This window comes from Zingiber officinale, chromosome 1A (assembly GCF_018446385.1).
Source record: "Zingiber officinale cultivar Zhangliang chromosome 1A, Zo_v1.1, whole genome shotgun sequence".
In the NCBI taxonomy this organism is placed as follows: domain Eukaryota; kingdom Viridiplantae; phylum Streptophyta; class Magnoliopsida; order Zingiberales; family Zingiberaceae; genus Zingiber; species Zingiber officinale.
This window is the reverse complement of record NC_055987.1, coordinates 60,549,245-60,562,013: the sequence shown is the minus strand read 5'-3', so window position 1 is coordinate 60,562,013 and position 12,769 is coordinate 60,549,245. Positions and strand designations below refer to the sequence as shown.

The 12,769-nt window shown below is 39.2% G+C and overlaps 1 protein-coding gene across 1 annotated transcript; it reads right to left on the bottom strand.

Annotated features, from left to right (window-relative positions):
• Positions 1–6,128: 6,128 nt before the first annotated feature.
• On the bottom strand, positions 6,129–12,555 carry LOC122025575 (pentatricopeptide repeat-containing protein At3g50420-like). Its single transcript, XM_042584406.1, has 2 exons — positions 9,553–12,555; positions 6,129–6,741 (listed from the first exon to the last, which is right to left on the bottom strand). Exon 1 carries the CDS (start codon positions 12,517–12,519, stop codon positions 10,411–10,413), a length of 2,109 nt encoding a protein of 702 aa, XP_042440340.1. The 5' UTR covers positions 12,520–12,555; the 3' UTR covers positions 6,129–6,741; positions 9,553–10,410.
• Between the last annotated feature and the right edge of the window lie 214 nt (positions 12,556–12,769).

The following is a 12,769-nucleotide window of genomic DNA, read 5'->3' as shown; positions in this document are numbered from 1 at the left end:
TCATCGTGCGGCACTTCGACTCCCTCGAGGTCGCCAGGACCAAAGCTGATCGCCGGCCCGCTCGCCTTCTCTTGGTTGCATCCCACAGCATATACTTCCAATCGTCGGGCGTACGACTTGCGGGCTCAGTTGGAGTTCCCACTTGTTGGCCCACCGGCGATGATATTGATTTCCCCCCGAGCGGAATTACTTCTATTTTCTTCCTCCCGAGCAGACGGTCTGGCTTGCACGTGGATGACTCAGGGGCTGGCCCTTGGCTGGCGCTGTTGCTGCTGATGATGGTGTCGCTCGGGTGAACGCCGAATTATTCGCCGCTCGGCGTGCTGATGATGAGCTCGCCTGTCCGGTGAAGGTGACCGGCGACGATAGATCCTCGGCTCAAGTTGGCTGACCGGGGGGAGACTTCGGCAGTTTTGAGTGTTATGGGTGGCTGATTGATGGATTTTGCAAAACATGGGCGTCCATACCTTGCCTTTTTATCGAGGTCGGTCGGTCGCAATGTGCCGAACGGCTGGCGACCTGGGATCTTGAGGTGGCCTCATCCCCTCGGCACGCGGTCCTTTCGGCGGCTGCTAGTTAATGTGTGTTCTCCGTTCGGTTTGGGCTGGCGGCTCGCCCGGCGCTTCCTTCTTTCGGGCCGCCTGCGCTTCCTTCACATTAATATACTCACTTGCCTTTTCCAGCATGTGGTCGTAGTCGCGAGGCGGCTTCCTGATGAGCGAGCAAAAAAAGTCCCCGTCGACTAAGCCTTGTGTAAAGGCATGCATCATTGTCTCAAACGAGACCAAGGGGATGTCCATAACTGCTTGGTTGAAGCGTTGGATGTAGGCTCGGAGAGTTTCCCTTGGCCCCTGCTTCATGGAAAAGAGGCTAACACTAGTCTTCTAATAGCGTCGGCTGCTGGCAAAGTGATGGAGGAATGCCGTTCGGAAATCTCTGAAGCTCTTAATTGATCCGTCCGGCAACCTCCGAAACCAGCGTTGAGCCAAACCGGACAATGTAGTAAGGAAGACTCTGCATTTGACTCCGTCGGTGTATTGATGAAGAGTGGCAGCATTATCGAATTTACCGAGATGGTCGTCCGGATCGGTTACACCATTATACTCCCCGATCGATATTGGAGCGTAATGCTTTGGGAGAAGGTCTTGCAAGATCGCCTCAGAGAACTGGCGATTGACCCGTTCGGGGGATGACTCCGCGCGCGGCGCTTTCCCCTTTCTGGCGTCCCGCACGGGTGCTTCATCGGACGATCCCAGCTCTGACGAAGTCTGGAACAGTGCCCGATGGAACGGAATAGGGGCGGCTGACGCGTCTCCTGGTGTGCCGGTCTGCCCCTTGTTCTGAGCCCAGGTAGAATATTGTTCCGGTCGGTCCTCCATTGCCGCTCGGCCTCCAGAAACCGAGGCGGCCTGCTGCGCTATCCTTTCGGCTTGGGCCTTCTGCTGTTGCTCAACCATCTTTGCGGCTCGCGCTTGGATGAGTGCCTCTAGCTCCTCGGGAGAGAGCGTTACCATGAGTTGGCGTCCAGCTTCTTCTATCTTCTTGGCTCGGATTCAGGTGCATTCCCACAGACGGCGCCAATTTGATCCTGTCCGTGCACTGAGTCGATGGAAGCTAGGGATGTGCCGCTCTCTGCTGCTCCCCGGTGATCTTCGCAGCGACGTAGCCTCCGATGAACCTGTAACAAAGTCGGGTCGGGAAGGGGTTCCCAACAACGACCCTCCGACACTCAAGTCAGGCAATGGCAAGAAGAGACAGAGGCAGAATAGACACTAAATAAGGAGAAAAATCATACCTCCGTCGAAGTCTAGGGGTCTTTATATAGAACCCCAGAGAGGCGCGTGCACGCTTCCCAATGTGTGCACGTTCCTCAAAGCATACCTTGGAATGACTGTGTCAAACAAACATGTCTGACATCATACCTCAATTGTCCGAGCATATCTTTGTCATGGCAGCGGAAACTTCCTCCTTACGATCCTTAGTACGGCCCGGCCGCCGACCATGCTGCTTGTCAGTGGCAGACGTCTCGAGAATGATATCACTAGCTGCCCCTTTTGTCCTCTTCTAAGCCCTTTGTCTTTAACCGGGCCGGTCGGGCTGATCGCTCGCCCTCCAGGGCGCCCGGGTATACACGCACCTCGAACCGGGTGAGACGGTCGATCGGTCACATACTCGGATGGGGCACCGACTAGTTGTTCTGTCGTTCGGCCTAGCAGCTCAGCTACTCGGCATAGCGGTTCTTCTATAAAGGAGCTTGTGAGCGTCGGAAGCTCAACCCGAGGTCGAGCTGTCTTCGTGCCGGCCCGGGGTCTACCCAGGCCGATCGGCCAGGAGATTCCTCCCTGCTCGGCCGGACCTTTAACTCTCCCGTGCCATTAACCCCTTCCTCTATGGACCCCCGATCCTTAACACCGGATCAGTAATAAAACCTTGGTCAAAACAAAAAGCAAGTGTTTTGGAAGGATAACGAATCATGGATTTTAAGACAACAGATATCACATAAACTAAATTTATAAGTTAAAATATATTTTAGAACATCAAACAAATTGACACAGAACTTGGGGAACCAAAGATTTATTGAATCTGCTGAGGGTGTGGAATTGAAATCAATTTACAACTCATGCATGTAAAGCCAAAGATTTTCCAAATTTGAAAAAAAAATGGAGATAAAACAAAGTATTCAAAGAAAAACAAAATCATACATAAATAAATAAAGTTCACAATGTACTTTCTTAACATATAAACTTGTAAACCTAGTTCTCCAATTCTTGTTTAGCTTATTTTTCAATACAGTAAAATTACATCTTGGCTAAAATTCGTACCCAAATTAGAGAGACTAAAATTCCAACTCTAATATGTAATAAAGCTAAAAAAAAACATTTTAAGAATGTATATTTGTACTATATAAAATAAATTAAATTTATTTGGATAACAAATACCTGAGACACTAAACTCATCCATATTTATTAATGGTATCTAATAGTTTATCCAAATCCATCTCAAACTCATTTAACTGCTACTCAAACCCATTTAAGCTAGTTGCATACTTGCATAGTCATAAATATCTCTGGTTGCCATGCCTACACACCGACAATAAGTGACATTCTTAGGATCATTACATTATATCCATCATTTATTTGAAGGATAACGAAATAATTATTATACCATACATTTTAGATTGACATAATAACAAATGATTGAATATTTAAATACGGGACTATACCTATTAATAGTGCACCTCAAGTTGGCACATAAATATTGATTTGACTCCTAACCTATTATACAAAATAAAAAGTCTCATGCTCCCATGCATGGTGCAACGACAAAGTGTCCAGTAGTTTACCAAGCACCCATGGTTTGAATCCCAGTTACGGCGCACTGTAGGGCATCGTGCTCCAATGGGGGCATTGGCTAATTGGCCAAGGAGTCACTTGCACTTCTGGATTTACAAACTGGGGGAATGTCGCCCACCTCTAGGATTAGTTAAGCCGAAGACCTAGATACCTAAATTATCAAAAAAAAACAAAAAAAAAATAGAAAGTCTCATAAATAGAAAAACAAATCTAATAAGACACTCGATGAAGATGGTGAAATAAAAGTCTAATTTCTTGGTGGTGAAAAAAAAATCATTAATTTTAAGGGAAAGAGGAATAATAAGAGAGACTTATAGAGGTTACTAAAAATAAATGTCTTCAAATCTTTCATCACATTTTTTATTCACTACTATAATCTCAGTCACATCCTTCTCATTATTTGACCGGACTCATCAATATGTCACTATCTCCTTTTCTTTAAAAAAAAAAGTGAAAATTTTATTTTTCCACTTATGTCAATGGACTTGCCATTCATGTGCAATGCACATGAAAAAATATACCACGAAATTTACAAATTAACTTCTGGTCTAAATGTTAGAGATTTTAGACACTTTGTGTTTGTCAACACCACTTAAAATCATATCAAAAAAAATTCACCCAAAAAACTCATTTTAATAAAACATTTGATGCAAGCTTATTTGCAAATCAACTTAGAATGGAATTTTCTATGGCTTAAGTTGATTTTGACCACTTTAAATTTGTCAATGCCGCCAAAGAGACAAAGAGACATATTAAGATTTTGTTTGCTCATAACAACTTATTCTAATGAAAATATTTTGTGTGGGTTCTAAAGGCACAAATCAATTTAAAAATTAGCTTGCAGTAAACAAAAATTCAAAAATTTTGGCCACTATGAGAATGCTAACACCACTAGATGGCATATCAGGATTTTTAAAAGAAAAAAAAAATAATTTTGATGAAAATGTGGTTGATCTACAATGACAATGGCACAAACTGATTCTAAACTAAAAACCTTTGAATATTTTGAGTTTGTCAACATCACTAGAGAGGCGTCAATTTTTAAAAATTGACTTGCTATACTTGTCATGTGCACTATGCATAATTGGTTAATCTAAAATGCTCATAGAGGAGGGGGTGCATTTTGATAAGGATTTTAAAATTTGAGTTTTGAGGTGAAATGACAACTTTGAAAGTGTATGAGGCATTTTGAGAAAGTAGATAAATTAAGGGAAGATTAAATTGTTTCTAGAAAGAAATGTCCTATCTTGTTTAGTGAATTAACTTCCTATTTGATCTAGATTACACCTTTGTCGTCCTCACGGTGTAGCAAAGTTGGTACTCGAGTGGCAGAGTTGCTTCGTTGGACAGGATTGATTCGAGCGTGGTCATTCCCCTGAGGATTAAATGTCCTCCCACCTAGGAGGTCTTTCAGTACGTGATTTACCTCCTTTCATCTTGCTATGGAGTTGGCAATGAAGGGCGCTCAGGGTGAGCGTAATCACCTTTTGTTTCATAGATTACACCTTTGCCAAGCTTTTTAGGCTTGTTGTTGCTAGATCAAAAAGACTATAAACTAGTGTGGATTAATGTAATTAACGCCCACATAAAGGGCAGCCCGGTACAAGAAGCTCCCGCTATGCGGGTTCCTAGAGAATGATCCATTGTACGGAGCCTTACCTGCTTTTTGCAAGAGGTTGTTTCCATAATGTAATTAATGCCCACATACAACTATTAATTCTTGCAACTTTAAAACATTGAATAACTTAACAACACTTTGTCTTTAATATAACCAATAAATGAGAACAAACATTACACCACATATCAACAAAAAATTCAAAGAATGTGAGGGCCAAAACAATCAAAGTTGAAAAGTTGAATAAAAACAATAAATGAGAATAAATATCACACCTCAGGTTAATAAATAAATAAATAAATAAAATGTGAAAAGACCAAAACTATCAAAAGTGACGAGCTAACCTGATATAGTTTGACTCCACCTTAATTTGAAAGAAGGGAAATTGAAACCAGGGTTCGTTCCATATTTACTTCCGAAAAATGAAATGTATGATCTTTGGAAAATTGCGGCAGCCAATTGCTTACACATGATAGTGTACAACAAAGTAGTATAATTGAGATCACACTCATTACAACAAGAATAGCTGATTGTATGTCACTGTGCAGTAACTTGTAGCTTTGCAATTCAACCATCTTGGACAATTCTTGCCCGGCCTCTATCGAGGCAACCCATAGAGTCCAGGTAATGCTTCAAGCACTAATATATTTGATGTGTAACCATCACTCAAAAGGGATGTAATATAAGGAGTCCTAAAGCAATATTGTCCTATAAAAGGTTGAGGTGCAACACTGTTTTTTTTTTTTTTTTTTTTTTGCATCTTCCCATGTTTTAAAAAACACTGAAAAACAACAAAGAAGCCTGACATGGCACTGTACTTTCCATGTGGCTGGTAAACCATCAGAGAGAGAACAGGCCTTAAGTTTACAAATCAATTCCAGAACTCAAATTAGACCATGCAGACTGATTAATTGTTAACTTTGTAAGAGCACTACATTTTTTTTCCGTTGAGGAGCACCAAGCAATTCTACAACTATACTGGTGTTCTTCTTGCTCATGGTTTTCCCTCCAACTAAAGGGCTTCCTTTTGTGTTAACTGACATACAGCAATAACATGTATATGTACTCCTCCCTATAGCTAGTATTCAAGCAAGGATATTTAAGGAGGAACTTACCATTAGAATCAGGTTTTGAATTCACGAGTTTTTTTTAAAAGATGGGCCACGGACTCATCAACTGCATCATTCAACCCAAACCTTGCCAGAGAATAAGCACTGAGATGGTGACTAGAAGAAGCAATCCTCTAACTTACACTTGTATCATCATGTGTGGGTGTATCCATCTCAAAAATAACTTGCAAGGAAGAACCACCTAGATCAAGAAAGAATCCAATAGACCCATATGATGTTTGAGAGCTATCCATCCATAATATGCTTCTTCCATGCTAGATATTATCCTAATCCTGTCTCTTCTGCAAAAACAATGATGAGTTCTTTAAAATTGCCCATGCCTTGTCAAGAAGACACTCTGAATCAGGACTAGGTAATCTATGAACTCCAGCTGTGACATACAAAAAAACAGATGCATCTTTGTGGACGTGATTTGGTATTTGTATCTCAGCCCACTGTATAAGTGGCAGCAAAGCAGCTTTAAGCCAGATTCATGATGAACAATTTTATCAAAACCATTCTCTGTCTCCATATGCTGATAAGCACGCCCGGACTGTGCCCTAGTATTCCCTTGAGGGCATTCAAGCAATGATCTCAATGCAATAGGCAAATTTATTTTCTTTTGGTCAATAGACTGCTTGTAGACATACACCCATGTACCAGTCTGCTGCAATCAGGTATAACATAATAATCAGATGATTCATGTGACAAATGAGGATAGAAGAATTGTGAACCTAGAAAGATTAATGAGAACAATAATAAAAGTGCAACAAACCCTACAATTGCCTTTATCCAATTTTTCTGTTTAGTTGTAATTTTTTAAGAAGTGAGAGCATGACAAATATATTCATTAATCGACAAAGACAGAGACCAAAGTAACCTAATTAGCAACGATAAAATAAGATAAAATTTAGTTAAATATAGACGATGATATACATTTCTAAGAATCTGCAAAACATGTGAAGCTTTAATTTCAAAAAACACTAATATGGACAACAACTAGTAAAAAGTTTTATCAAACTTATACATGGTAATGCACTACATGATTTCATTCAACAGCATGCAATATGCAGACATTCTTTTCGCCCAGATCTCCTTAGATGTATTAGACTTATGGCCATGATTAGTGTCCATCAATACAGGAGAGAAGATATTTTCTTCTTGGATTCATTCATATAAGAGGGCCTAGGTTTCTTGGAAGAGAAAAAAGCAAAGCCTCCCTGTGTCATTGTTGGCAAAAAGTATTAGATGTATATAATAAAAAAAGTTAACAATTTGTTCCTAATTCCTATAAATTCAGTCTAATTCTCATAAAATAAACTCATTCTTATTACCATGCTCTACTTTACAACAACTATCGAACCAATATCAATTACAATAATAAAATAAAATATAATTAAGATGAATAAAATACAACCTATAAGGATGCACTGATGGCCCAGGTATATAATATTGTTCCAACAGAATGGTTCTAGCACCAAATCGTGGTGAATTTGGCATGCTTCAAAACTTCAAAGAGTGCCAAGATAATTCAGATGGGTTTTAAATAACTTATACTTCAAATAATTAGAAGGGATTTATTAATTGGCTGTAAAGTACACGTATTACTTTCCATGCATAAACAAATATTATCAATTAAATAATACTAATTAGCTTTTTACTAATGAATTATAAGAATTAAATTCTAATTTACATAAATTAACTACAAATAAAGTAAACTTAAATTTAAATATAAATTAATAGTTTTTGTTATAACTTAATAAAAAAATATTATTAATCATTTTTTATCTATATTATTAATCAAAATCTACTAATACTTAATTAAAGTAATATTTATCATATCTTAATTTTCCAATTAACTAATTACTTACATTTAAATTTGTCTAATTCGATAAACATCAATGGTATAATCAAATTATTGGTTGTGGCTTTGGGTGTTGTGAAACAACAAGAAAGACGGATGGAAAAAGGAAGAGAAAGAGGTTGCGATGGTGGCTTGCTCTTGGCTTGGGCTAGACAATGAGCAGTGGCTACCATTGCCATGCACACGAAGGTAGAGAGAGAGGAAATGACAAATAATGCCAACAAGAAGGAAAGGGGAAAAGAGTGTGTGACGATCTCAAGTGAGGTTGAGAGATGTGTGGGAGAGAGAGGAGAGAAAATATATTTTCCTCAACTCTTTAACAAATCACATAATTCGTCCCGGTATTAAATGAGGTTATCCCCACTTAGAAATTCAGTTTAATCGTAAACTAACCAAAACAATTCCAAATCGACTCTGATTTGAACCTACGTGACTTTAATCACCAAGCCTACTAGATGGGTTCGATCCGAACCCAATACGACTTCAATTTGATACCCAAAGTATAATTTATCAATTCAATTCAACTTATTTTATTGTCTAAAATTTCTTAAAGATCTAATTTAATATGAGAAAATTTAAATATCATAAAAAACTAGATATCTAATAGATATTGCTAAAGTTGGAAACTAAAGATGTTATGATCGAAGAAAAAAAGCGGGATGGAGACTTTGTGGTTGAAGAATATGGGGAAGGGGCATATGTAGAGATGGGAAGAGATAGTGGGAGCTAGATTGATAGTGTGGAAACAAGAATAGAGAAGCATAAAGTTTTTGTTTATTATTTTCTTTTAAGGGAATAGGGGCTAGAAGAAGAAATAAGACAAAAGTAATATAAAAGAATTAGGATGACAAAGATGATCAAAGGGAAGTAACGGCATACCTAATTAAGGGAAGTACTATCAACAATAAGTGGAAGAACGTGGTGGGTGAGGTGAGATGAGCAAATCCAAGATTATGAACAAATATTGAGTTGTGATATCGCTTTATAGATGCAAGAAGAGTTGTATGTCTTAGTCAATGAGTTCAGGAAGAGTTGTGTGCCTCAACCGATAATTAGGAAATAGAATTATATATCTTAATCAATGATCTCATGAAAGATTTTGTCCCTCTCAGTTGTCAATGACAATCCATAAGAGATAAGAGATTATATGAATATAAAATGTATTATTTCTTGAATGAAGAGAATAATATAATGCAGGCTTTTGGATTATCATGGTTCATGGCGACAAGCAAAATAGATATACTAGGAGTAAATGTCGAAGTAGAATAAAACAATATTTTAGGCCCTATATTGATTTATTTTAATAGATTGATATATTTTAAAGTGGTGTATTTTATTTGCATCATTAGGAAAGTCCAAACTACATTACATGAGATATCACCTCCATTAGGAAATTTCATAACAAACAAACCAAAGGCACCCTAATAAGGTATCAAGTCTATTGACTAGTACTATGGCATGGTGAATATCTAGTATCTAAAATGAAAAAGAAGTGCATCGTGCATACTAATTAGTTTGTTTTAACATGCCATTTGTTAAGTGTACAAGTGTACTACAACAAATGAATCATCTTAAACAAAAATAGGATACTCATATTGCAAGATCACTTACACCAAAATGTATAGTCCTTGTCTCCTTCATGTTATTCTTTGTGCAATGACTCCAATTCCTTGCGGTCACTGTCTTTTTTGATCAAGCATTCCTCTATTGCACACTTTGAGTGATGATTGCTACATAAAAGGACCCAGAAAAGGACTTGGGATATCCTAAACGCCACTTTATTCAAAATGTCAAATCAAGGGAAAGTTCAGCTGACAACAGAAATCACAATAGAAATCAAGAGGGAGCATTGAGAAGTGTGAGAACCAACTCAACATAGAGAAAAGAATTCTAGGAGAAAAAGCAGAAGCTTGATGTTAGATTCAGCTTAGCATGGAGAACGAACAAAGTTGTCACATAAGTGAACTTAAGGCCATCTTCAATGCAGCAGAATCAGATCAACAATCAGGAGCCTATCCTTTCCAGGCAAAACAAAAAGTTTGATTAGCATCTGTTTGACATGAAAAAAAGAATACAATGCATGAAAAGAAGGGACCTTGGTGACATTCAAATGTATATATCTTTGAGAAAGGTCAGCATTTGATTATACTTCCTTATGATCTTTAATAGCTAACAAATGACTACCTCAATCCAGAGAAGGAAATGGAGGATAGTAGGATTGACATTTCTTCTTCTTTAACAAATTCATCTTATTAATGAAACCTTGTGAGTTAAGCAATAACAGGTGAGTAAACCATTGTTGGATGGCCTGGATAACATCAATATCAGCCCTTCCTGCTCACAACTCAAATTAAACCAGGTCAAACTAAAAGTCAAGGCGCGAGCACGCTAGCACAAGGTCATTTTTCTTTAAGATATCAGACTGATGTAGAGCTGCAAATGTGACCAATTTAATCCCAATAAATTACCCTATGATCTAAGTAGTTCGTTTCTGCACTCATCGATATGCTCATGAAATTCATCATCAGTAAAAAACACATGTACAACATTTTTTCTCTCAATCCAGCTTAACTCGGGTTCCTTATCTAACATTACTCTTCTGACCTTCTTCCTAATTCCTTTAACAACATCCCATTTCCCAACAGAAGCATAAAGATTTGAAAGGAGTATATAGGTCATAGTGTCCTCAGGTTCTATGATTAGAGCTTGTTGTGCAGCATGTGCACCAATTTCCAAATTTCTGAAAATAACACATGAACACAATAAGATTCGCCATAATTCACATGACCCAGCAAAAGGTGATCCCAAGATGAACTGCTTGGCTTCTTGCAATAGTCCCGATCGACTTATTAAATTTACCATGCAAGCATAGTGCTTACAACCTGGAACTATACCATCCACCGACATGCAAAACCAGTAGAATCCTCCTCTCTCCACTTGGCCTGAATGACTACAAGCAGAAACCAGAGAAAGGTAAGTCACATGATCAGGTTGCAGCCCTTTCCTTACCATTGAATTAAACATCTTAAATGCCTGCTCAGAGTTTCCAATGTTACCATAACCTCCAATCATTGAATTCCAGCATTTTAAATCAGGATTCTGTATTCTACAAAAGATAGAGTCAGCTCCTTGAAGAATACCATTTTTAGCATACATGTCGATCAAACTCCTACAAACACAGATGTTTGATTCATATCCAGATTTCACCACCAGAGAATGGATCATTTGCCCTAGGTTCAGCACTACAAGATCAGCACATGATCCCAATGCATTGCTGAGAGAAAAGTCATCAATTTTATGTCCTTCGTTTAGCATTAAATAAAAATATCTCAAAACTAGCTCGCCTTCACCCAACTTTGAATGACCAACGATCATTTCACTCCAAAGTATTGCATCTTTAATCAATATGAAACCAAACAGCCTCTGAGCAGAATCAGAGTCACCATTTGTGAAATACATATTGATTAGAGTGTTTGCTACAAATATGCTTAAATTAAACCCTGACTTTATAGTTTGTGCATGAAGAGGCCTCCCGTAACATACAGAAGGTAAAGTAGCAGTAGCATAAATAACTGCAGCAAAGGAATAGTCATCTGGGTATGATCCTCTATAAGAAGGCACATCCTCTAACTTGATGAAAACTTTCATGGCCTTCTCGCCTTCACCGGAATCAGAATAACCAGCAATGAGGGAGTTCCATGAGACCAAGTTTGGCTTCTCCATATTGTCAAAAACCAATGCAGAAGACGGCATGTCTCCGCAGCAAGCATACATGTTGACTAGTGCATTCTGCAACAGGATATCAGGCTTGATATCTGATTTTAACATCTGTGCATGGACAATGCGCCCTCTTTTTCCATCCTCCAGTTTCCCGCAAGCATTTAGAATTATAGAAAATGTGGAATTATTAGGCATTAAGCCAGTCCGGATCATTTGGCAGAAATGCTGGAAGCCTTGCTCGACACTACCATTTTTGACATTGCTGAGGACTATCGAATTCCAAGAGACAACATCCTTCTCGCTCATTTCCCAGAAGATATTCTCGACAGCTTCATGACTTCCGTTGTCGGAGTACATCCCGAGAAGCGCAGTTTGAACGCGCACATTGTTAGGGAAACCATACCTGACGACTTTGGAGTGCAGGCCGCGACCAAGAAGCGGTTCTTGAAAGGACGCCGAAGCTCGGACGAGGCTGGAGAGCGTGGAGGCGCTGGGCCCCAAGCCGACGAGGCACAGCTCGCGGAAGAGTCGGAGGGCGGACTGAGCACCAGCGAGGCACCTCGAGTGTGTGTAGGCGGCGATCATGGCGTTGTAAGAGACGAGGTTTCGTGGAGAAATTGCATCGAAGACCTTGCGGGCGTGACCGAGGGCGCAGCATTTGCCGTAGAGGGAGAGGATGTTGTTGAATAGGAAGGGAGGGGAGTCGCAGGGCAAGGCGATGAGGATGAGAGCGTGGAGCTGGCGAGTCTTGCGAAGGGTGGCGGTGCTGCCGGAAGAGGCGCAACGATGTAGGAGGGAGGCTGCAACAGCGGCCAAGGGGGATTCGCAATTGTAGTGGTAGAAGGGCGTAGAGGCCATGCAAGCAATTAGTCATCTAGATTTTGTTAAACAAGTAGTTCCAATCCTATAAAATGATTAACTGTCAATATAATCCTAGAGGTCTAACCATTGCCCTCGTGCACCCACTATTTTGATCTTGAATTAATAATATATGAGTTTATTAAAAAATAATTTTTATAACCATTATTTAATTTAAATAATAATTTTTTAAAAAATAATAATTTATTTAATAATAAAATTATATATATAATTTAAAATTTAAAATACT

Excerpts from the sequence above, each read along its gene's own strand:
- LOC122025575 (XM_042584406.1), bottom strand. The coding sequence starts at position 12,519 with ATGGCCTCTACGCCCTTCTACCACTACAATTGCGAATCCCCCTTGGCC.